A 26,223-nucleotide genomic window follows, 5' to 3' on the forward strand; every position below is an offset into this window, starting at 1 on the left:
GGGCTGTTGCTGCTCCACTCACCTACAGGAGCAGGAGAAGCTGTGCTGTGACCTCTGCATCCCAAATATCTGCATTTATGATGATTGTAGTACCAGTCTGAGTCTACGACAAATAAAACCCCTTCCAAAGGCTTATGAAGGAAGTGCTCCTGAATGCATTTGGAAACCAATTTTCTCTGAATTTTTATCTTCATGTTTATTAGCTGATATAATGATTAAATAAATGCTATAAAGTGCAGGACAGCTTTGGGGTCTATGAGAACTGAGAAGTTTGCTTTTTTCTTGTCTGGCCTTTTGAATGCTTGAAGTTGTTATTTCATTATCTTGCTCAGTGATAACCATTTAGTGATGGTAGGGTTTTCTTTTGTACTTAGAACATGAAGGAGCTCGGCAGAAATGCCCACCACTCCTGAAGAATCTTGCCTTAAAGTATCTAATTTGGGACTGTTGTCCACTTTGGATGAGAATCAAGAAAAAAGTGGCTGCTTTCATAAAGGATCCTTTTTTTGAGCTCACTATCACTGCTTGCATTGTGATGAACACTTTTTTCATGGCACTGGAGCACAATAATATGTCACGTACTTTTAAATCCATGCTTAATGTAGGCAACTTGGTAAGTAAATTTTCAGCTATGCAACACTTCATAGCATTAATTGATTGATTGATGGTTGTTTTCACTGGAGACATAAAGAATAACGCTAAAAATTTGCAAACTCTGCATTTATAAACTTTGTTTCTAATACAGACAATTCCTTGTTTGTTTGTTTGTTTTTTTAATACATTTTGACAGGATCCCGAGAAGTCAAAAAACAAGCCCCCAATTTTACTTAAAGGTGTATTAGGACATCATAAAAATGAATTTTATGAATCTGTTCATGAATGTGGCAACATGATTTAAAAATAAGATGAATTCATGGCTACTTTTAGGCTAATGCTGCTGTTTCTTTGTCACAGGTTTTTACAGGAATCTTCACTGCAGAAATGATCTTAAAAATCATTGCTCTAGATCCTTATTATTATTTTCAGCAGCCCTGGAATATTTTTGACAGTGTAATTGTCACCTTGAGTTTAATCGAACTGAGTTTCCCCAAAAGCAGAAACAAGAGAGAACGGCGAAAAGGAGGAACCCTGTCAGTTCTACGATCCTTCAGACTGGTAATGCTTCACACTTGCTCAGTTGTATGAAACTTTACTTTGTGAATTTAATAGAGAATACTTCTGTTGTCTGTAGTTAGGAGGCAAGAAACTATTTTTTTCCAGTTATTTTTCCTCCTCTTGGCATTAAGAATAAGCGCACTTTTAAACTCCTTGTGATGTTGGAGTCAGAGTGTAATGATATATATGTTTCTTTTGAATGTGCTAAGAAGTACTCAAAGGAAAAAGTATTCCAGAGTGGACATGTTATAAAACTGCTGTAAAAAAAAATTAAAAACAAGCATAAGAAATTAGGAAAAGAGTGTCAGAGTACCTATAGAAAAAATATGCTTCACATCATTTCACATTTATATTTAAGGTATCCATATCACATTGTTTTACCAAAAGACAGTCTTTTCATAGTGCTAGAGCAGCCAGTCCCCCAAATTTTAGTCCTCTGTGTTATATGTAAGTTAGGCACCATAATCTACATCAAAAGCATTGTATCGACACCTACCTGTCTTGGCCAAACATTTATCAGGGACTCAAGTTTGCCTGGTCCTTTACGAGGTGATTGATTTATGTTTGCACTGTTGCCCAGTAGAAAAAAAAAAAGCTATAAATGCATTTTAGAAGTAGTAATGTCACAGTACCCCAAATATTGCATTGCTAGAATAATTCAGACTACCTGTAGTTTGGTTATTGCAGGATTTGCATGGTGCAATGATGGGTTATCTCTGCTAATGTCTAACACTGTGTTTTATGTTGCTACACAGCTGAGGGTCTTCAAGCTAGCAAAGTCCTGGCCAACTTTAAACACTCTAATTAAAATAATTTGTAACTCCCTGGGAGCACTGAGTAATCTGACCCTCGTCCTGGGAATCATCATTTTCATTTTTGCCATAGTAGGGGTGCAACTTTTTGGGAAAAGTTATAAGGAAAACTGCACTAAAATAAACGAAGATTGCAAGCCACGTTGGCACATGATGGACTTTTTCCATTCACTCCTCGTCGTTTTCCGAATTCTGTGTGGAGAATGGATTGAGACTATGTGGGACTGCATGGTGGTTGCTGAACCACCACGGTGTCTTTTTGTCTTTCTGCTGGTCTTGGTGCTAGGAAATTTAGTGGTAAGTTTTCCAATATTTTCTTCTCTTCATTCTGTCTGTGTTACAATCTAGGTAATTGCTGTTTTGTCAACAAAAGGTACCTTCCCTTAATACAGGTGGGAAAGTTACCTGTGTGTTATAGTCTTCAAAAGCCCCTTTTGCCTTTCACCTTTGAGTCACTGTCTGTACTTTCCCATTTTGTGTGCTCTGCACACAGCACCACTTGACCTTTTCAGGTGGCAATGTGAGAAGGAATATCTCTGCAGTAAATATAATACAGCTATAATGTCTTTCTTCACATCTTGGGATTTGGATGTAAATAATCAGTGAGGCTTATGGCTTACCTGCTTGAATTAATTAAGCCGAGTGCTTAAGTTCCTCTGTAAATAAATTGTTATTTTTTTTGGTAAGAACTCATGCAAGTCTTGAATTCTTTATCAGCAAACTCCTACCACTGAAATCAGGATTTTCTTAGTCATCCCTAAGTATTTATACCCTAGAGCCAGATCTTGTTACAGCATACCCTACACAGCCTCACACACTGTGCTGGGGCATTAGGGCCAGCCTGCCTTTCTGCTCCTGGTCTGTCATTTCTTAATGCCCAAATCATAAATATCTTCTTTTAGCAGCTTTCTTTCTCATGTCCTCAATATCATTCATATGCCAAACTTCTCTTAATTGAAAAAAGAAGAAATGCTGAAAATAATTATTTTTAGGCAGCCCTTTGTGGGAAGTGTCTGTTGTGTGGCTGAATCCCAAATATCTACGTTTAATATCCCACCTGTTCCACACGGCAAGGATTGATTTCAGTGATGAAATGAATGATATTCATATCACATCATGTTAACTGTCAAACAATGAAGTGTTTAGCCTGCACTCTTTGTCTAGGCTTTCTTATTGTGCAAGGAAGCAGAAAGGTATTCAACGAGATTTATTCCAGCCTGTGGTCAATAACTAAGGCAGATGGGATGAAGTGATCTCTGGAGGGCTAATATTCTCCCCTGCCTGTGGTCCTTGGATGACTCAGGGGTGCTATCTGCCCAGCCCTGACGTGATACAAAATAAGATACATGGATCCCTTTCCAAACTGAAATATGAGGGAAAAAATTTCAGTTCCCCTAAAAAACAAACACAAACCAAACTGGTTCTAAATTCTTCTATTTAAATGTACTCAAAATGGGAAGGAAACCTCACTTCTAGCTTTTCTTGGTTTTGATTTTTGTGATAGTGTGACAGCTTTGATGGAATTTCTGTGCCTGAATCTTTTGCAAGTAACTCCACAGAGGCTTGATTTCATCCTAATTGAAACAAACAATTATTAAACTGGTAGGCAGTGATCATCAGGCATTGGAATGGGCTGCCCAGAGAGGTGGTGGATTCACCATCCCTGGAGATTTTTAAACGCAGATGGGACGTGGTGCCATGATCTGGTAAAGGGACTGGAGTTGGACCAAGGGTTGGACTCAATGATCTCGGAGGTCTTTTCCAACCCAATCGATTCTATGATTCTATAATCTATGTTATTACTTTAACCATTGAGAAGTTGCTTTGGCCAAATAATGCATTTGGCATACACAGATCTGTTTCTCTTGTATTTTAAATAACTTTTTTTTGGCAAAGAGGGGCATGGGAACTGCTATTTCTGAGAGAGAAGGTGATTTCATCAATATGATAAGTCATTGCCATTTCAATGTGACTGGGTTTTGGTTTGCTCAGTAACACTGAATTTTGGTAGTATCTGTGTTCTTCAGCATTAGAATTTAGATTTCTGAATGCTACTCTCCAGAATTTCAACTTTTTTATTATTTTGGTGACTTTCAGGTTCTCAACCTTTTCATTGCACTACTGCTGAGTTCCTTTAGTGCTGACACTCTACAGACAATAGAGGATGATGGAGAGATGAACAATCTCCGGATTGCCTTCGCTCGGATCCATAAGGGATTTCACTTTGTCAAGAGCAAGACATGGGATACTTGCTGGGGGAAGATCAGGCATTTAAAGAAAGTACACAGGAAGAAAATCAAATTGACCACGCAGAACTCACTGGGGCTCAAGTGTGAGGGAATAGAAAATTGTAAAGAGAACTACAATAATGAATGGATTGAGAAAAGTGGGGACAAATGCTCAGGTCTTGAAGATTTTATTAGCAATCCCAATGTATTTGTTTGTGTCCCTATTGCTGAGGAGGAGAACACCAGCGAGGGTTTTGAGGATGATGATAAACTGAGCACGTTTACAGACACAGAATACAGCAAACGGGTAATGAACTCCTATATTTGTGTTGAAACAGTAAAATTGTGTATATATCTGCAGAGACAAAAAGGGATGCATGTGTGATAGATGATCTCTAGCTGAACAGAGAGAGATATGTTGATCCATTTCCAGAGAGTTACAAAATTTAGAACCAGATCCAAGAGTACAAATATTTAGAATGAGGGTAAATCTTGGAGCCTTTTAAAACCAAGATTCTTTCATATTCTTAAAAGAAAGGCCATAAATTGTTGAGTGTGCTGCAGTAATTCTGAACTGACGTGTTGTGGTACACACAGGTACTTATATAATCCATAGGTAATTGTAGCAGTTCTTAGTGAACTTGCATTTTTATATAAAAATTTATGTGAATAATGTCAAATATTTTGGTATTATTTACATAAAAGACAAAAAATACGTGTTCTGTATAAAGAACATGACCATGGACTCATAATACAAATTCATAATTCTGGTCCTTGGAATTTGCCGTCACTGTGTGTAGTAATTATTAGATGAAGTTAATAGGATTAAGTATGGACTGGCCCTACTAAGGTCATATTTCTGATCTGACAGCATACATTACCCTATTTCTTTGTGCTCTATGAATTTTTCAGTTCTATTTTAATCATAATTGCCATTCTGGTCTCAAGATTTCCCACCTTGTTTCCACTTCAATTCCGGTGCAAAAATTCTCACTTAACTTTTGAATAGATCACTGCAATTTCTTAATCTGCTGCACATCTGTTAGGGAAAAAAAATCTCTTTCTCAAACCTTAGGTAAAATCAGACTTAAAATGATCTTATATTTACGACTTTTGTCTGCAGGTTACCACTTTAAATTCAATGCACATCTTATCTTTCTTTTCCCTCCGACTTGTCCCCCACCTAAAAATGGAAAGAAACTCCCTCTAATCCACAGATTATTTTCAGGATGAAAATCACCTGAGGCAAAGGGGCGAAAGAGCAAAAAATTCAGGCAGCTGGAGTAAAGGATCAGGATTTTCCTCTGAGGAATTCAGTGTGTCTTACCTAGGAAAGGACAGGAAGGGTGAACCATCATCACCAGAACAAAAAGAGGTAACAATTGTTTCTCAGCTGGTCGAGGACAGGAATGTTCCTGTGCAAGGATTTGCTGGAGTTGAGTTTAGTGCTAGAAGCAGCTCTGAGCTTGCAGTAGCTGGTCTGGCTGGACCAGAGATAATGATGGACCTGGAATTCTGTGAATGAAATTAAAGCTGTGCTGGGTTTCTAGATATATACTTTAAAGAAAAATATATGTACAGTAAAGATTTTTAGAAATGGAAAAACTGCAAAGTAATTTTGTAGCAATTATAAATAATTTATATCCTCTCTGCTATTTCTCATTTACCAAATTCAAAGTCCACAAAAAAAAAAAAAAAAGGTTTAAACCCCAAAAAAGGTATTAAAAGAGAGATAAGCTTCCAAGTGGGAAATTCCAGCAAGTCTGCCTGTGCCCTAAGTATCTTGGTTTCAAGAAACGTAATGAAATGAGGTTCTGTCATTAGAGATGGTAGTTATTAATTTAAAATAATTTTAGAATAATTTGAAATGTAGAATACATTCAAATAAGTAAAAACCAACATTATGCAAACATGAAAGAACAAAAGCATAGAGCAAGTAAGAAACTGCTGGCTCGTCAGCCATTGTATATGGTGTAATGGGATGGCAAAAACCTTTATAACTGAAAATACAGGGCATGATTCCAGTTTCTACTTCATAAATGCTGCCTTGGGTGCTCAGTTCCTGACACAACAACAAATATCTTTAGCTGGTTCTCCTGTTTGAATGTATCTTTCTATGATTTCCTGGTTTTAACCCTGTAGTTTATCCTACCTGCCCTAAACTGCAATTTCAAAAGCTCTTCAATTTTCCAGCTGATTAGGCAGTTACCTCTGGTTCATGTAGATAGATATTGTAATTATAAAGCTTTGACCTTTATTTGGACATCCCTATTGGTACTTCTAAGCTCATATGCTTTTAAAATCACAAAGTTCATTCGATTACCAACACTATTTGTAATACTACTACGTAGCCAAGTTTTAATTTTAAGTTTTATTTGTTCATGGATGAATTTATTTATTTGGAGCTGAACATAGAGAGAAGCAAAACCTGATATTACCTTACTCGGTAGTTTGACAGTGTCAGCTCTTCTGAAGGCAGCACAGTGGATCTGACAAATCCTGAAGATGTTTTGAGGCAGATTCCAGAATTTTGTGAAGACTTCAAGACTCCAGAAAATTGCTTTCCAGAAGGTAAGACTCATGAGGTCTCACTGCTGGAAAGTGAGAAGGATCCACACCCAACTTGTCTCTCTAGTGATGTTGAGCCTTTTTATTTTCTGTTCCTTGTTGTTATTAGGAAATTGGCTAAATAGTCCAAATCATTGTCCCTTTCTGGTCAACACAGTGATCAAGAAGCCTGAAAAATAAACCCCTTCCCCTTAAACCAAATTGCTTCCATCTGGGACTTGGGCAATGCAATAGAACCAATTGGAAAAAAAATTGGATTACTGTAGTGAGGTGAGAGAAATTTAACTCTGTTGGACAGCACCCAAGTCACTCTGGGGTTTTAATGTAAGAGAATGGTATGTGGCCAGGTCTCCCCTGGTAATGGCCACTGGGACAAGGCACTTGGCAAAACAGATTTTATACTTTGTAGCAGTAAAAATGTCTGTTCCTTGAATAGCATTTCATGAACAACGTCTGCAACAAACAAAGGAGTGAAATAAGCAGAGGGAAGCTGCTAGAGATGAACTGAATCTTAGAATTGTAGAATGGCTTGGTTTGGAAAGGAAAAAGTCAGCCAAAGCGAGTTAGTTCTTAGAAAAAGTAATAAGTAAATAAGCCCAGGATTTTGTAAGGGGGTGAATAGGAAACATTAGATGGCCCTGGCATCATTGTCTGCTGTGAGAAGGAATGTGGTAAGCTGGAAAGGAAATGTCTCCTTTTATGAAGCCTATGTATTATTTAGGATATGACATATTTTTGCAGGTTATATGATATAGAATCAGCCACTCCATAAATTCAGAAGCAAATGAATAAATTAATAGACCTCTCAAGATGTGGCATAAGGCTGCAATGTTGAAAACAACTGTTTACCCTTACTGTTTCCAAGCCCTTTTTTTCCAAGGCATCTCATCTCTGCTTTCCAAATAGTGTACAGAAAAAAAAAAAAGAGGGGCTTTTGTAATATCAAGACTCTTCCCACAGCCCTGAAGTTTTGTGTGCCCAAAGAGCAGGTCACTGAGAGCCTGTCCAGTGACTCAGAAATATCTTCAAATAATGTAAATTTTTCCAAAGGGGTTCCACCTACTTTATGTGTGTACAAGTAGGAGCTATAAGGTAAATTAAACTAGATGTTTCCTTTTTTTTTCTCATGGAAAAATGGGGGAAAAAACCAAAACCAATGCAGTTACTGTGACTGTTGACAGTCAGAAGTTTCTTAAGCAGCCCTTCACATTCACATGCATTCCTTCCATCCATTCACTGCTGTCTCTCACCTTCAGGTTGTGTTCGATACTTTCATTGTTGCGTGGGAAGTGCTGCAGAGTTTGGAGGAGAAGCATGGTGGAATCTGAGAAAAACCTGCTACCAGATTGTTGAACACTCTTGGTTTGAATCCTTTATCATATTCATGATTCTTCTGAGCAGTGGAGCCCTGGTTAGTGTAGCAGTTACATATATCTATTTAAAACGATTTTTGGCTTTAATCGATGTTGATTTTAGAAACAAACATAGTGAATATCTTGGAACTCATAAGGAGAAAATGGAAGACTTCAAATAACAGTGATTTATTCACTATTTTTATTAGTGCAAATCTATTATTCATATTATTAAAAATTATAAGATAGCATAAACAAAGCTAAAAGTATGTAAATGTCAGAAGCTGTTGCTATTCTAGTTGTATACTGAATTTTTCTTAGCAAGTTATGTCACAGTTGTGAAATATTAAGGAGTTTTTATGACATTAAAACAAACAAGTGACTCAATACTGGGGGGGTGTGGGAGGGGAAGTACTTAGTTCTCTTAAATATATACATTTCTTGATAAAAATTTCTAAAAATATATACTATCCTCCCAGGATTTCATTATGCATGATGGATGCATCCACAGGGCTGTGCTATATAGAGAAAAAGAAAGACAAGGGGCAGGGAGAATTGTACTTTGGTAAGCTGGCATAGATTTGAGTGACACATGGTGTTTAGATCTCTGTTAAAACATATTGAATAATGAAGGGAACTTAATGTTGCTTGACTTTGATTTTATAAGGTTCATTTCTGACTTTTGCCATTTATCTGTATATTATGATTTCAGGCATTTGAAGACATCCATATACACGAGAGAGTTAGAATTCAAAGGATGTTGGCATTTCTTGACAAAATGTTCACTTTCATCTTTGTTTTGGAGATGCTTCTGAAGTGGGTGGCTTATGGCTTCAAGAAGTATTTCACCAATGCCTGGTGCTGGCTGGACTTTCTTATCGTAGGAGTAAGTTCTACCTTTGCTGTTTTTCCACAGGTCCTGAGATGGGAGGTAGTAGCAGCATCCCTGATTATCTTCTGGGTGTAGATTTCAGGCAGTACTCTTACCTCCTGTAGTGATCATGTCAGGATATTGCGCTCCAGGTGCTGAAATTATGAGGGGATTTGGTTTTGGTTTTCAAGGTTGCATTTTTTTTTAACAGAAATAAAGGAAACAGATGACAGGACATTGCTGATACTTTTTTTTGTCTTCCCATTCAGGTCTCTTTGATAAATCTCTTGGGAAGTTCATTTGGCCCCATGAAATCTCTTAGAACTCTCCGAGCTCTGAGACCCTTAAGAGCATTGTCACGGTTTGAGGGAATGAGGGTAAGACTGATTACAAGTCAGAGATTGTCAAAACTGAGCAGCACATAGCAGGTTTGTTACTCATAGCTATGCCTTTATGAAGTTCACATCTATGTCCTGAGTTCAGTAAAGGAAATATAAAATGAATTTTCAAAGAGCTCCTTGATAGTGCTCTCCTGTACTTGGATCTTGCTTATAGTCTTCTCTGGAGTGATCAATCCTAAGTGTTGTTGAAACTCAAACTAGCCTAGGTGGAACTTTGTTCCATTGCTGCTCAGTCATTCTTGTCCTGTCTTAGCAGATAAGCTAGAACAAAACAGAGAATAAGAACTGTGAGCACAGTTCTCCTTTCTGAACTCTGGTGGAAAGTTAACTCAGAGGAAAGAGTCGCTTCCTTCTGCAAGTTTTTACTGGATTCATTTACAAAAACTTTATAGACTATTAGAAGGTGCTTCACTCAAATTATTGTTTCAAATAGACTATCACAAATGAAGAATGTTTGCCTGTAGAATATTTGATAGACCCCAAACACAACCTCAATCCACTAAAAAATAGTAGATGTAGCAAAATAGTAGTGCAAAGTTATTACGGGTCCTTTTAAAAACTGCTGTTGGCAGTGTTAATAATTCAGTCCTCTGCAGAACTGCTCATGGATGAATACTTCAAAAATTTAATGTTAATAAAGTTTAAAACAAAGAAACCACCAATCTATCTCCTACTCCAGAACCAAGGGAAAGCAAAACGAAAAAAAAAAGCATGGACTCATATTTTAGAATACTGTGGCAGTAGGGGCTCACAACAAACCAAGAATTGTCAGTTATTCTTTTGAAAGCCTAAAAAATTACTGTGGACATTGTTCAAGATACCCCTGCCAGCTGTGACAAGTATTTACATGGAAAACATCAGGTTTTTGTTCACAGAGGTGACTAAGTGACTGCTTATTATTGATATCAGAGCCCATCTTTTTTGAAGTGTGTTTTTCCTCTCCCATTTCATCTAAGGTGGTTGTCAATGCCCTCCTGGGAGCCATCCCTTCCATCATGAATGTTCTGCTTGTCTGCCTCATCTTCTGGCTCATCTTTAGCATCATGGGAGTGAACCTCTTTGCTGGGAAGTTTGGGAAATGTGTCAATCTGACAGAAGAAGATTCCAAATTAAGTAACTTGATCAATAACAAGTCAGACTGTGAGGATTATAATAACACAGGAAAAATATTCTGGGTCAATGTTAAAGTCAACTTTGATAATGTTGGCTCTGGCTATCTGGCTCTTCTTCAGGTGGTAAGTGCTGCTTGGCCTCACCAGCCAGCACCATGTCAGTTGGGCTTGACCTTCTGTCCACTCCTAACTCATCTCTGTGGGTGGTGCAAAAAATGAAATATAATACATCTTGCTCTTCCCATGTAACTGACTGTTCATGCACCCTGATGGAAAAAGGGGGATAAATGACAGCATGCTGTAATTTTCCATATGAGAAAGTAATCATCTGGTGGGTAAATACTGTTGCAGCCTCCAGCAGGTTCATGCTCCTGAGAACTGGAATCAATCTCAGAAGGAAATCTGGGGCAAATGTTTACCTGTTCTGTCAAAATACGGATTTTTTCAGCCAGGAGAGTTGTAAGGCCTTTAGTACCATGTTAATAAAGGTTTGCTCTGTCAGCACCATAGCACAATGTGTTCTGTCCCACCCATTCCAGCTTTCATCTCCTAATGAGGCTGAGAATGCCCCACATACAGGAGCAGCCAGACCTTGGTGCTCTGTGTGTGTGATCATACCAAAGGTTATTGCTCCAGTCAGTGTCATTTGGGTATTGCAGATTATGTGAAGACTTTTGTGGTCGAAGTTCAGTACATTTTCCATAATGTCTCATTCTAGGCAACATTTAAAGGTTGGATGGAGATCATGTATGCAGCAGTAGATTCACGAGAGGTCAGTCATTGTCCTCAAACTTTTTTTTTTGATACTATGGTTTTCTGCAAATGCATAATTAATTTTTTTGACTTCTACATGTACTGTTTGTCTGTGCTAAATCTTTCCAGTAATTATTTGTCATCAGCTGATGTAAACAGTTAATCTGCAAATGACTTACAGAGTCCTAAAGCTCCTCTGTTGTAATGGGGACAGGGTTTCTGCTCAGCTCCGCCCACCTGAATGCAGTTACTCTGCACGGTCTCCATGTGAGTTTATCTCCAAGTACCCTCTGAGGTAAATGGAGATATAGTTGACGTGCCCAGAGGGATCTAGGGAGCATTTCAGCTCACCCTGGGTATCTATATTGTTCAGCTGAGCAGCACTTTATGCTACATTGTCTCTTCTAATAAGGAGGTATCTATCAGGGAGCTGAGAGTTTCTTGGCACTTAACCACACACCTTTTATGAAACTCAAGCTTGGAGTAAACCTCAAAGTCTGACAGTGCCAGAATTTGCAGTCCACTTCAAAACACAGAACAAATCTTCCTCAAGAATCAAGCTATTGTGGCTAAGAAACCATTTAAAATACATTCTCAGCATTTGCCTACTTTTTATATAGCCAGAGGCATTTTTTGTCTATCAGGAGTGTCATCCAATATTATACAGAACAAAGTGATATGTCCTTGGAGGCAAAGAATTTGAAATTAAGAGGCTTTCTTAATTTCATCATGAGTTTAAAGAAATCAAAGGATTTTGGAAGGAGCCATATATTAAAATGTTTTTGTCTGCGTGTTTCATTGTTTTTTTATCTTTGTGTTTCAATTTGAAAATTTGTTCTTCTGTTTGTTTTTTTTTTAAATTCATAATAACCATCACAGAAATTTTTATTAAGAAACAAAAAAAAAGCAGCAACATATCTAGGTCAAGATTTTTAATGGCAAGAGCTTGGAATTTGACTTTTAAATAGTTTGCTTGATTTTTTAAGTAATGAGCAATTTACAGCACCTTTTCTTATTAGAAGGAACTGAACTGGTGCTTCTGAAATGTTCTGAAAGTTCTGACAAGATTATTAAATTCAGTAACTGTTTCTACTGATTTTAGTTGTGTCTTAATTGCAAATGGGGCAATTTTAAATTAGGTTTGAAAAGAAAAAAAAGAAAAAATCCGACAACAATCAGGTTTTGTGAAAAAAGTAAAAAGTAAATCTCATTCACCATTAGCCAAAGACTAAGTCATTCTCTGCAATTTTTTCAGCAGAAATATTTTTTATCTCAGTATTATTGAAATTTTCATCTTCTGCAATGCCTTAGCCAGAAACTACATAAACAAACATTGTAAAAGAAATCAAGTTAGCAAGTTTTCATAGAAAAAATACTTTGTAGTACTACTATTTCCAGATGTATTTTCTGGTATGTTATGTCTCAGTTGTTTTGCTTGGTGTATCATTTCGTAAGGTTCAAGTTTAATTCAAAAGCAATAATAGTCAGTATCTCAGCAACAATGTCCCTATGAGGTCCTAGAATTCTGATTCATCTAACAGTCACAGCATGAGTGTTACTTTCCTGACCTTTCAAAACTGTCATATACAAATAAAATTTGGTGTTATGCGCTATTGGTAGTTTTAAACTACATTAGTTTTGTCAGAATGTGCAGTATGACTGTAAATAGTAGCTCAATCAATTTTTAACTAAACCTGCAATGTGAAGATTTTTTTGAATTAGGCCCATGTTGTTACTGGTTATTTTTTTCAAGTTGCTTTTTATCCTTGCAGAAAGAGGACCAGCCACGAATGGAGCACAGCCTGTATATGTATCTTTACTTTGTGATCTTCATCATCTTTGGATCTTTCTTTACCCTGAACCTCTTTGTTGGTGTTATTATTGACAACTTCAACCAACAAAAGAAAAAGATAAGTATATTGGCTATGCTTTGATCTTGAGCAATGCTATCTTTAGATAACAAGGTCTTATACATAGAATCTATAACTGGTATTGGCATTTGCCAGAGCATTAGTAATTGAGTTACCAGAAATAACACTCAGGATGAGTTTTCTTCCTCATTTCTTTTCCCATATAACCTGAACACCTAATTCTTCCCCAACCATTTGGAAGCCTCTTAAAAATTTGTCCCTTTTTGGGAACTAAGCATGACAGAAGACTCATTATTTAGGAAGTGGTCTGGTGCTCTGATGAGTATTTTGGATATTCCACAAGCCCAGGATGTGAAAAGCCAGGCAAAAATTTGTTCCTGTCCAGGATTTTCAGTAGGTCCTTTGTTTTCATGCTTTTTGGGTGAGCCAAGTTGCACTCCAGGACTTCTCCTCAGTGCATGTCTGGTTTGTGCCACTGATCTTTTGGGACACAGTTATGCGTTAGTAAAAATGCCAGTAGCAGCAAGCTGTGGAAAAGGAAGGAATGCCAATTTCCAGAATTTTAGCCTTTGTAACTAGAATAATGCTGCTTTCTCACCAAATAACAGTGACATTTCTTTGTATACTTAGGTGGGGAAGATATCTTTATGACAGAAGAGCAGAAAAAATACTACAATGCAATGAAAAAGTTGGGATCTAAGAAACCTCAAAAACCCATTCCAAGACCACTGGTAAGGCTGAGTTCTTCAAAATGAAAATGCATTGCAAATGTGCAATTTAATTTATGGAAAAGTGCATATGTTTATATATTGCATATAAATTATTTATACTGTCTTTACGTTGATACCCACACTGTGCTACAAAGTCAATTCCACACCAAAATGTTGACTGAATTATTTATTAAGTTCTCTCCATAAATATTGTTAGGCTTTACATTCACCTTGGAACTGATTAAACTTCAGGATGAGAAGGGATTTTTAATGTCATTTTTATATTCTGCCTTTCTCAAATTTTTCTGACTTCACTGTAGTTGAGTGACTTTGCAACATAAAAATTGAAGCTGTTGGAAACATGTACAGGTGAGTACTCCCTACTTCCATAACTGATGTCAGGTGTGTTTTTTTTTCCTCTAGAACAGATACCAAGGCTTCCTTTTTGACATTGTAACATGCCAAACCTTTGATGTTGTTATTATGGTTCTCATCTGCCTTAACATGATCATGATGATGGTGGAAACCTATGAGCAAAGTGAGACAAAGACGAATGTCCTGAACAAAATCAACATACTCTTCGTTGCCATCTTTACTCTAGAGTGTGTACTGAAATTGCTGGCTCTGAGGCAGTACTATTTCTCAAATGCCTGGAACATATTTGATTTAGTTGTAGTTATTATGTCACTTGTTGGTAAGTAAAATTGTTTGGCAAGTTCTTTACTAAATAAATTATTATTATTTACAGAGAAAAAGAGTTTAAATTTATCAACTTCAAATGGATGTTGAAATGTAAGTCATAATGCAAAGTCTTAAGGAAAAAAATAACTGAACTCCCCTATTTTTTACGTATATATATCTATCTATAAAAGGCAACTCTTGTGGTAAATCTGTCATAATGGTTCTTTAGATTGTTGTTCTAGTCTGAAAGACAGAAGGAGCAACCCCCCATAACAGTAAGACATTATGTGATAATTCCATTGTCACAGATTTTGTGCCAAGTAGGAAATCTTTAATCAGATCAAATTTTTGGACTTTGTCATCTGTGTTTGTGACAGACAACTGAAATATATAAAGAATAGGAAGACTGTAAGTTATAGACTGCAGAATTCAGTTTCTGTAAACTCAGGCATTGCTGATTGCAAGTAAAGGTTCACACTGTGTAACAGGATAGAAAAGATGATCACAAATGTACTAGATTTTATTTGAAAGGATTGAAACGGAAATATGGGGTAAAGAGCTCTTCTGCCAATTTGAGCATTCTGCCAGTTTAACTATGCTGAGAGCCAGAACTGCCAAGTAGCAGAAAGCACTGAGGGGAAGAAAGATATTTAAATTCTTTAGCATCTTATATTTGGGGTAATTAAGATTTCAATAAGTCTATGGATCTTTCTTGAGAAATTAAGTTCCTGGGCTGTAAATCCAGAAAAATGTGTCTGAAACAGGTAAACCTGCAGAAGTCAAATCTTTTCTAGTGTTACTAGATGTTATTTTTTCATTCAAAAAAGAAAAAGTATCATCCATGTGTAGCTATGTCCCTGAATGGACTAAAAGCCATGGTAGAGTGTATGCACAACATGTCTTGTCTGTATTATCTAAATGATGACCATGACATTGTATTATATCTTTTCTTAGTTCAGCTTTGTAGTGTCAGTATTGGAAACCAAATATAGAAGGTAAGAACATAACCTGCATCTGCTGAAGTATTCAGGCAATCAGTGTGAAAGAAAACCATTGATCACCAAGTGTCAACTCCTACAGATATTTTAAGTAGTGCATAGAAAGGTGCTTGCCACCCTTAGTGCAACAAGGTACTGTCTTCTGATGGCTAAAGAATGTAGTCTGTAATTGCTGATTTCTACATCTATTTTTTCAACTCAGCTTCTGTTAAAGGTTATTCTGGTGCACAGGCACATCAGATGTTTTCCAACAGTGCAGATATTGTCATTCCAACCTACGTACTAAGTAAAGCAGAAATGTGGCTTCTAACCAGTTATTGTCCTTTCCATTTTAGCCTTACTGCTTTCCAGCATCGGCAAAGCATTTGAGCATTTCCTACCACCCACACTCTTCAGGGTCATTCGCTTGGCTCGGATTGGACGAATACTGAGGCTCATCCGGGCAGCCAAAGGAATTCGAACTCTCCTATTTGCCTTAATGATGTCCCTGCCTGCTCTGTTCAACATTGGCCTCTTGCTTTTTCTGGTCATGTTCATCTATGCCATTTTTGGCATGGCTAACTTTGCCTATGTGAAGATGGAAGATGGCATTGATGACATGTTCAACTTCCAAACTTTTGCTAACAGCATGCTCTGTCTCTTCCAAATCACCACATCAGCTGGCTGGGATGGTCTTCTCAGTCCTATTTTAAACACTGGGCCACCATACTGTGATCCAACCATAAATGGTACTATAGGCGAATGTGGTAAACCTGCCATAGGTATTATTTATTTTGTAAGTTACATCATTATATCGTTTCTCATTGTTGTAAACATGTATATAGCTGTTATTCTGGAGAACTTCAATGTTGCTACTGAGGAAAGTACAGAGCCATTAGGGGAAGATGACTTTGACATCTTTTATGAAATCTGGGAGAAATTTGATCCTGAGGCAACTCAGTTTATATCTTTCTCTGCGCTTTCAGACTTTGCAGATTCTCTGGCTGAACCTTTACGTGTACCAAAACCAAACAAAGTTGAACTCATGGCAATGGACCTGCCTCTGGTCAGTGGGGACAAGATACACTGCTTGGATATCTTGTTTGCTTTTACCAAGAGAGTGTTGGGAGATTCTGGGGAGCTGGATACTCTAAAAGTACAAATGGAGGAGAAATTCATGGCTGCCAACCCATCAAAAGAATCCTATGAGCCAATATCTACCACACTCAGACACAGACAAGAAGAAGCGTGTGCCACGGTCATCCAACGTGCCTACAGGAGTCACCTGCTCCTGCGCTCCTTAAAACAGGCTTCTTACGTGTACCATCATAGAACTTGCAGTACTGGCACTCTGGGAGAGGCTGCTCCAGAGAATGAGGGACTTATTGCATCAAGGATGGCTGCAAATTATGGTAGGAGTCTTGACAAGTCTGAAACTTTGTCCTCAGTATCCATTCCTCCATCATATGACAGTGTCACAAGAGAGAGTAGTGGCAATCTTGTGGTTGAGAATGGAGAAATAACAGGTAATCAGCAATCTCCAGACATTAAATAGTTCATTGATGGCAAAGTTGTTAAGAATATTTTTAAATGTATACAGAGGATGACCTCTGCTGACATTTCCCTGGTGCCAGAAGCAGAGGAAAGTTCAATCATCAATGGATCTACTGGAGAACAGAAAATGAATGTCAATATCAGTATAAACTGAGGAATGGAAAGGAGCTAAAATTTACTCTTATTCTATTCCTAATTGATACTATCATTATAAACCTGTTAAGCAATTGACTGCTGATTTTTAAAATCTTTTTTTTAAATGTCTGGGGACAGATGTACCACGTAGACCCTGCATGATCCACAGATATGCTACAGTGTAGTGGACTTCTTCCCATGTGATCGATTTACAGAATAAGTCATGGCATGTGTGTTATTGTAGCTGTGTTACTGAAGTTTAATGAAATAATAAATACAACTCTTAGTATTACAGAAGTCGTACTGAGCAGACCAAAACCTTGGTTTATGTTTTGTCTGTGAGGATTATTTTTTAAACCTAGTTTCCTCTGGCAGTGAGGTGAAGGCAGCTATTCTGTGTGTCTGTCAGTCACCCCATAACAAGTCATGTTTACTGCATTACTTCACCTAATGGATAAGTTTTGTGTTCAAGTTGATTTCTGATAATGTGATAGAGAAGAGAGGCACAAATAATCATTTCCAGTGGCAGGAAATTGGTAGCATCCCTTCAGCCACTCCCTTAGGCACCAGAAACCCAAGTGGGTGATCTCCACGTGGGACCCCTCAGGGCTGTCCTGGTTCATGGTGATCAGCATTATTCAAGGACATGGAAGGAGGCTCTGACCTAAGGTAGCTGGAGGTAGGAGCCCTTCCCCTTTCTGCCTGTACATCTCTGATGGGAAAACCAGTTTTCTCTCTCCTGCAAAGATTAGAAGCAATCAAAGCATGGGAAATGTGGGCAATTAGGAAATCAGTGTTGAAGCATTTGCGTCTGGGGTTAACATGAAACTAAGGATGTAATCAAAAATTTTACTTCTTATGGAACTACATGTGCAGATGGTCTCTAATTTCTCATGAGTCCTCTTATAAAGTTCTTTATCTTCATGTCTTTACAGCTTGTGCTTCTCAGATAAACACATGCCCAAACAGTACTCAGTCCTTTGCACAAGGACTTTGAAGATACTTCCAGCTGATGCACTTTGTTGCCTAAGGACTGCTGTGTTTTCCTTTGTTTTTCACTAGATATAAGTTACCCCTTTCATTTTAATTTCTTAGTTAAAGTTTAAACACATTAGTATAAGATGCTTTTTACTTTTCTTAGTCACAAGGTTGTAGCTGGGTGGTCCCTGTTGGGTTTGGCAGGTTCTGGCAAACCTTGAGTGAGCTTTTCTCTCCACACTGATTTCAGCCAGAAAAGGGTTTTGTGATTGGGTGAAATGTGCGGCACACTTTGCTTACAACCTGCAACAAATTGTCTTCTCTCTTCAATACCACTTCTCTGCTGTAGCAGTGTATGTCCTGTATAGTGTCACTTTCTTCTTCTTTTTCACCTCTTCAGATTGTGAGACTTTTGGACAGAAATTCTCTTTTTACTATGAATGGTAAATTATAGCTAAGAACAAGACTGTTTTCAGTTAATATTGTCTGAAGACTGATGCAAATAAATAATATTTATAATACCTTTTAATTTCTTCTGTGGTATTCCCTTACCTTTTCCTAACCATTCCTGGTATTGTAGCATCTTTAATCGGTTTTGATCAATACTACCTCCAATTCTAAGGTAGGTGCACAGTAAATCTACGTTATACCAGAAAAGTCAGCAGCTCTGTGCCTTTGGAATGCAGGGGCTCTATTCCTTCAAATTAGAAATAAAACTAACCACAAAATAATATTAAAAATTAAATTTACTTTGCTAAAATATTCTTTTAAACCATTTTTCCCAGTTTGTGACCCATCACAGGTGAGAAGCTGACTACATGGATGGCTTTTACGAGCTCCAGCCTGTTTGGTGTCATCTTCTGAAGATGTGCAGGCTCCGTCAAGGAGCAGTAATGAGCCACTTCCATCGTTGTCATCAATTTAGGGGTGCACTGACATCATATTCTCACAGGAAATTGTATTGAACACATCCATACCTAAATCTGGTAGAACTCAGCTTTGACAGTCTCTGTGCCAGGGAGGGGTATTTTTGATTGTAAGAATTGTTTATTGTCTGTCAGCTACATATTTGATGGTGCAAGAAATGACAAGTAAAGCCTGGGATGAATTTTACCTTCTGCAGAAACTTCTGAGTAAAGGTGATACTGTTTTAGGGAAGACAGTTCTCTTGCCATGTTTTTTAACTAGCAAATCATAGAATGGTTTAGGTGGAAGGGACCTTAAAGACCACCTTCTTCTAACCCCCTGTCATGGGTAGGGACACCTTCCACTAGACCAGGTTGCTCAGAGCCCCATCCAACCTGGCCTTGAGCACTTCCACATATGGGAATATCCACAGCTCCTCTGGGCAATCGTTGCCAATGCCTTGAATCACAGAATACTCTGAGTTGGAAAGGACTCACAAGGATCATCAAATCCAACTCTCAAGCACATAGCTCATTCTGAAATTGAACCTGCAACCTTGGCATTATTAGCACCATGCTCTAATCCTTAAAACATGTCTTCCTTATGTTCAAGCTCAACCCACACTCTTTCAGTTTAAAACCATTGCCACTTATCCTGTCAGCAGAAGCCCTGATAAAAAGTCACTCTCTGTCTTCCTTATAAACCCTCTTTATATAATGAAAGGCTACACAAGTTCTTCCAAGCCTTAAGAAAGTCCCAGCCATTTGAGAGAGAAAATTCTGAATATAAGCACAGCAGTTAGAAAATGTGTTTTTAGAAATTAAAAATCTTGCAAATTCTCCTGCTTCTTCTCTCAGCCTCCTAATTTTGAGTCTTACAGATGTCCATGCTCAAATCCTAGTTTCCTGTGATTGTTGTGTGGCATGGTCTTTTTTCTAGATTGATTACTGTCCTTTTTGGTCATGCAGAGCAATATTTCTTGTGCATGACCCCTTTTAGTCATTATTCTGAGGGCACTGTGTTAACAGCCTGGCCTTTTCAGCAGTTACCTCTTCCATAAATTATATATCACTTACAAATTTTACCCCAGATTATTGTGTTTGTTATTTGTTCCTTTGATAGTGATGTAGAACAATGAATATACTGACAAAGAACATGAGATTACAAGAACATACGTACCTCTCTGTAGTGGACTTCATTGTGCCACCTAAAGCACACACGTTTTTCACAGAAAATCAAACTAAGGGGAAAAACTTGAATATTTGCAAACCAGTCAAGGGAGAACTTAAAGGAACAAAGGAATGAAAAGCTATTTTCTTCAGCAAAAACAGGACCTGTAGTATAGGCTAGACTGACTCTACCATTGAATCTATTATGAAAGGGACCATGTAGATAATACAGAGTGTTTCTCAGCTCTTGGGTAAATTGGTGTAGCTGCATGACATGAAACTCCAACTTCACTTGAAAGAAAGGAGGTATTTTTTCCTTCTATTTGCCAGAAACCTTTGCAATTCAATAGCTGTGAATTAAAACTGGATCAAGAGCAGAGAAGCAATGTTAGGATAAATAATAATATGTTATATGAAAAGAGATTCAAGTTTAGTTTGTTCAACCTAGAAATAACAGCTGAAAGAAGGTATGGTAGCCCTCAGTAAATAAAGCTTTAGGAAAATATGAGGGACAAAAATGTTTAAAAGACAAATAACACAGTCAAGGTAAAAATTAACCTAGAAAGTAGAACTGGCTTCTGTTCTGCAGAGGATGGAGCCATGACACTGTTTTAGCAGGAGCAGTGGAGCCAGTTTGACTGAAGGTGAATAGTTACACATTTCTTCAAGGAATTATATGTCAGAACACTTTCAAGGAGATCTGTGGCTCAGCAGGTCCTTTGGTTCATCTAAAGAATCTGAATTTAATAAAATTGACTGGAAGCTGCATCTGGACAGTGAAACTTGTTGAATGCTTCCTCCTAGTGGTTTTTGATCAAAATGACATATTCGAAGTGTCTCACGCACAGAGAGTGAAACCTAAACAGATAAATAACTTCCTGAACAAGGAGTATTAGCAGCAAGCAAACAGCTTAGAGGGAGTGGGAGGAAGGGTTGTCCTAAGAGAAAGCTACTGTTTAAATGTCAGAAAACAGACTGAGAATTTCGAGAGTAAAAGAGAGTTAGACCATGAATAGAAAGCTGAAACAAATCACTGGTTATATAAGAAAGAAGAAGAAAAAGTAAAGAAGAGATGTAAGTTTGGTTTAAAGTGGGGCAGGGATGAGGCTTTGGACAGATTTAGGGTTAAAGTTTATCTCTCCGTGTGATAACTAACAGGTAAGAAATCTCCTTCATTTTCAGTGAAGACTATAGACGATGTAGGATTGTATTTTCCTTGGCTAACAAAAAGGTTTGAGTAGAAATGCAAGTATTTCCATGGGTGGACACAGAAGGGAATTAAAACAGTGGAGCTGGAGTCAAGAATAACCCCTTTTGAAAAATCCTGTTGAGAATCATAGAATTGATTGGGTTGGAAAAGACCACCGAGACCATCAAGTCCAATCCTTCGTCCAACTCCAGTCCCTTTACCAGATCATGGCACTCAGTGCCACGGCCAACCTCACCTTAAAAACCTCCAGGGATGGGGAATCCACCCCCTCTCTGGGCAGCCCATTCCAATGCCTGATTACTCTCTCTGCAAAGAATTTTTTTCTGATCTCCAACTTAAATTTCCCCTGGCAGAGCATGAGCTCGTGCCCCCTTGTCCTATTACTGAGTGCCTGGGAGAAGAGACCAACCCCCACCTGGCTAGAACTTCCCTTCAGGGAGTTCTAGACAGTGCTGAGGTCACCTCTTAGCCTCCTCTTCTCCAGAACTGGCACAAGAACCTGCAGATCTCTCACAATGATTTTGTGAGAACCTGTCAAATCAGGAAAGGTGGCAGGAGAGAAAAGAAATCAAAAAACTCCAGCCTAAATGTAATACTTGCACTTGAAAAGGAGGTAAAAAGCAATTTTAGCAGAGACTTGCTAATCTCAGTTAAGCATATTGCAGGGCTGAGGGACATATTTTGGAACGGAAATGATGAGAGAGTTGGAGGAAAGTGAAAAATTGAATAAAAGAGGTTTGAAATCTATTTACTAAGAAAAAAGTATGTGTTAGATCTTATACTCTGGTGTTCTGAGAGGATGTAATAGGGTGGCACATAAAGTGCTCTACTGGAAGCCAAATGGGGACATTTACTTCCAGATGATGAAAACAGCAGAGCACTGTGAACACCTGGACCATTTACTGAAACAGAACGGTTGGGATGTGTAATGTGATGAAAACATGAAACAGAGAAATGCAAGTGAAAATCTGTCAGCTGAGACACAGCCCTTGGAGGGCAGGTTGTGTTGATGGAATGAGCAGGCACTGCAGAGACTGCAATGCACCCCTGTACATGCTGGAACATGATGCCCAAGAAAGATCCATATGAACCAAATAAGAATTAAAGGGTTTCTCAACAGACAGGAAATTAGAAAGTCTTTAGAAAGAAATCTGGCTTGTTTAATTCTGAAAGTCAAGAGATGTGACTGCTCTTGAGAGGAGGATAAATGTCAGTGAGGGCCAAACCAGAGTACTGAGCAATGCTTATTTTGAATAGTCTGCACCATTCACCCTTCTTCAAAGTCCATAGGAGGGTGCAGTTTATAGCTTCCCTGTGGTGAGTTTTCCCCCTGGAAGATTGCCATGTTCCCATGTCCATGGGCCAGGCCTCTTGCATAGAGAAAAGATGGAAAATGCATCTGGAAATTTTTCCAACCATAGTCTATCAGTCTGGAAGCACAAGTATCTTCAGAACAGCAAAATCCAATCCTCCAATATGTGTTTGCTTATTTCATCCAGTTGTTTGAGATGGTCCCTAACTGAGATTTCATGTGCTGGGACAGCAATACCAGAAAGTGGAGAGATATTTTCCTGACACAAAGGCAAGTGGCATTTGCAGAAGGGCATAGGGTGCAGCAGAGCAGGCTGGCACAATCATAAATCATGTGCAGGGCAAGTGTTCATTTAATTGCAAGCAAAGAGATGCAAAAGCTAGTTGAACCAGAACAGCACTAAGATTTTTGTCAGATGATTTAAAAAGTAGATCCAGAGGGTCTGTTTTTTGGTAGTATGAGCACAAACCAACTGAGTGATCTTAGTGCAGGTTGCTCTATCACAATGGTGCCATTTTGCCACTAAAAGGAACTGGCAAGGCACATCTAGATGCTGCCAAAGGTCCATTTGGCTGCATTTGACTTGAGCAATTCATTCCACTGGGGTTACAGCTCTTGATCTGAAGACATCAGGGAGAAGGTCTGCCACCCGGTAATTTGTTTCTCAGTTAATCAGCCTTACACTTAAAATCACAAGCTTAACACTTTGTTTAAATTATCTTGACTTCAGAGCCTTTCACACCTTTAATGAGACATTAAAAATTTATTTACTACCGTCAATGAAAATATCATTCACAATCACCTCTGTATTTATTATTTTACTCTGGGCAGAAGGAGCCCTTAAAGCCTCTCACACAGGCCTGTTCTCAAAAATTGAGAAATCTTTTGGCTTTTGTCAGCACCTTCCTATATCTGACAAAACAATAACACAGCTGAGGTTTGCCATGGTCTTTTAGCCAGTTACCATCTCCTCAGAGCTGAAGTGCAGGAACCAACAGTTAGGAGCTTCACTGGATGTGGCAAAGAAAGAGTTAACATGATCAAACAACAGGAGACAGCTGCAAGGGATAAATAATCAGGGAACAGCTATGCATAAGGCAGGAGAGTGCATAGGGGAAATGGGAGCAGCCCTAGAGGTTGTTTATAGGCTGGACCTATCAACCTAAACTATACCTAGTGAGGTAATTGTGCAGCTGTGGGTACATTTGAATTGTTTTTTAGAGAAGTTTTTGCTGGAGCTGTTGTTCCAGCCAGACCTTTCACATATATGTACTTGGAGATTGTGTTCTACTTGATTTTTTTCTTTTATTCCCCTGAAGGAATGACTGCATCTGTTTTCCTGTTTTATGGGCTGGGTTTCATTGTTCTATTTGTCTTTGTGTTGGATACTCCCTCTGAGGTATGAAAGAAGACTACTTTGGAATTATGGTATGTTTTTTGGGTGGTGCTCACATAAGGGATTTACATTTATTCTTGTGTGGTACAAAAGTGGCAAAATGGTGACCACATTTGTAAGAGAAAAAGGGGCAAACTCTCACTGCTTTCTGAAGTTTGTGCCTTTTCAGCTTTTCCTTTACTTTAAAAAACCTGTGGACTAACTTTTGTCATCTCTTATTTTTTTTAATATGTTAATGTAAGTACAGAAAGGGCTAAGATGTGAAAATCAGATGGAGAAAGTAAAATATGACGTGTGAGAGGTGGCAGGAAGAGCTTCTCCAGCATCCATTCCTGATGATGTACTCCCCAGTGCCCTCAAAGAGGAGCTGCTTTTGAAGCCTCCCCAGTCTCTTAGAGAGCCAAGTCAATTGTAGGATTTTGTGTTATTGTCTGTGGGCTGGCTGTGTTTGTGTTGAGTACAGCAATTCCCTTTAAAAGCCTGGCAGAAGCCCCAGTCCTACTCCATTAAAAGTCACTCCCAAATCAATGCTTGAAAATAGATGAAAGAACAAATAAAATTTAAAAAACTTTCTGAAAGAGCTCTCAAGCTTTGCAGAGAGAGGGAAAAAAGTCAGACTTTGCTTGATGCTGAGGAGAACATTCAATATCCAGGCAGGCTCTGACCCTCCACTCAGAGGGGTCAGCTTGGAAAGCAAAATGCAGTGGTTCGGTGTGTACATTGATGTGCTTTAATTTGAGATTTCCAGTCAAGGGCATATGGTTCTTAAAGGCTTCATTTATCAGAGGCAAAATATCGCATTAAGGATGAAATATGAAGAGCTGGTGGCCTTGAGCAGCTATAGGTTTGTATAAAACTCTCTTTAAAGAGGTAAAACAAAAATATTTAAAGGATTCCTCCATTGTTGAATTTTTGGATGCTTGAGGAACTTAGTCACTTCACTGTAACTTTTCTCGGGAGGCAATTGAGCCTGCTGCACCAGCTGCCAGGTCCTGGTTGAATGCTCTTCTCATCCTGCTCTCCCTTGTTACTGGAAGGGGGCAGGCTCATTGATTAGATTAGGGTTACAGGTGATTTATGCTGGAGGATCCCCTTCTAGGGGTTCTCACTTTGTCTCAGATCTAGCTTGGTGTAAAACTGCTTTCTGCAGAAATGAAGATCGGGGGGAAACTGGTGATGGGACCTGTTAGAAGCATAAAAATGGAAGTGGTAGTAAGCAGGAGGTGAGGGGGCAGAGAAATGTGCAGGCTGCTGGCAAACAGACCAAGGAGAGAAAGAGAAATCCCAAAGGCGGTCATTAGTTGCCTCTTTTTCACCAAGGCAAAGATGTAGTTGGTGCATTGTGCTGCTTTTGGCTTGGGTAGAGTTAATTTTCTTCACAGTAACTACTGTGGGAACAAGTTTTAGATTTGTGCTGAACTTAACTTGTATTGATAATACAGAGATATTTTTGCAGTTGTGCATGAAGGCCTTTTCTGCTTCCTGTACTGCCATGCTGGTAAGGGGACTTTGGATGCATGAGAAGTTGTGAGGAGACACAGCCTGGACAGCTGATTCCATCTGACCATGGGGATATTTCACACCATATGCAATTGTGCTCAGTGTATAAAGTGGAGGGAAGAAGCAGGGAGGATGTTTAGAGTGATGGTGTTTATCTTCCCATGTCAGCATTGTGTGTGATGGAGCCCTGCTGCCCTGGAGATGGCTGAACACATAACTGCCCACAGAGTGTTGAAGGAAATCCTTGTTTTGCTTTGTTTGTGTGTGTGGCTTTTGTTTCATCTTTTAAACTGTCCTTGCCTCCACTCATGGGTTTTCTCACTTTTTCTCTTCTGCTTCTCTCCCTAATCCTGCTGGTGGGGAAGTGAGTGAGTGGCTGCATGGTGCTTAATTGCTGTCTGGGATTAAACCACAACAGACTGTTTTGGTGCCCAATGTGGGACTTGAAAGGTTAGAGATAACCAGAGATTTAACTGAAATGGCTAGGTCAGTTTAATAGCTGTTATTGCCATCTAGATATTAACTGGCAGACTCCTGTGCTTCCCATGAGGCTCATTTGCCTGACTGTGTTA

The 26,223-nt window shown here is 38.6% G+C and overlaps 1 protein-coding gene across 1 annotated transcript in view; it reads left to right on the forward strand.

The window, feature by feature from the left end:
- The window catches only part of LOC139674382 (sodium channel protein type 5 subunit alpha-like), a 32,389-nt gene extending 15,343 nt beyond the window's left edge, over positions 1 to 17,046 (forward strand). Inside the window, exons 13-27 of the mRNA XM_071560646.1 lie at positions 375 to 613; positions 955 to 1,155; positions 1,911 to 2,264; positions 4,065 to 4,502; positions 5,424 to 5,570; positions 6,646 to 6,766; positions 8,020 to 8,174; positions 8,828 to 9,001; positions 9,256 to 9,363; positions 10,344 to 10,622; positions 11,218 to 11,271; positions 13,025 to 13,166; positions 13,754 to 13,854; positions 14,257 to 14,527; positions 15,848 to 17,046. Coding sequence (XP_071416747.1) covers positions 375 to 613; positions 955 to 1,155; positions 1,911 to 2,264; positions 4,065 to 4,502; positions 5,424 to 5,570; positions 6,646 to 6,766; positions 8,020 to 8,174; positions 8,828 to 9,001; positions 9,256 to 9,363; positions 10,344 to 10,622; positions 11,218 to 11,271; positions 13,025 to 13,166; positions 13,754 to 13,854; positions 14,257 to 14,527; positions 15,848 to 17,046 — 3,983 coding nt within the window. The remainder of the gene's footprint in view (positions 1 to 374; positions 614 to 954; positions 1,156 to 1,910; positions 2,265 to 4,064; positions 4,503 to 5,423; positions 5,571 to 6,645; positions 6,767 to 8,019; positions 8,175 to 8,827; positions 9,002 to 9,255; positions 9,364 to 10,343; positions 10,623 to 11,217; positions 11,272 to 13,024; positions 13,167 to 13,753; positions 13,855 to 14,256; positions 14,528 to 15,847) is intronic.
- The last annotated feature ends 9,177 nt before the right edge of the window (positions 17,047 to 26,223 follow it).

The sequence above is a fragment of the Pithys albifrons genome, chromosome 7 (genome assembly GCF_047495875.1).
Source record: "Pithys albifrons albifrons isolate INPA30051 chromosome 7, PitAlb_v1, whole genome shotgun sequence".
Taxonomy (NCBI): Eukaryota; Metazoa; Chordata; class Aves; order Passeriformes; family Thamnophilidae; genus Pithys; species Pithys albifrons.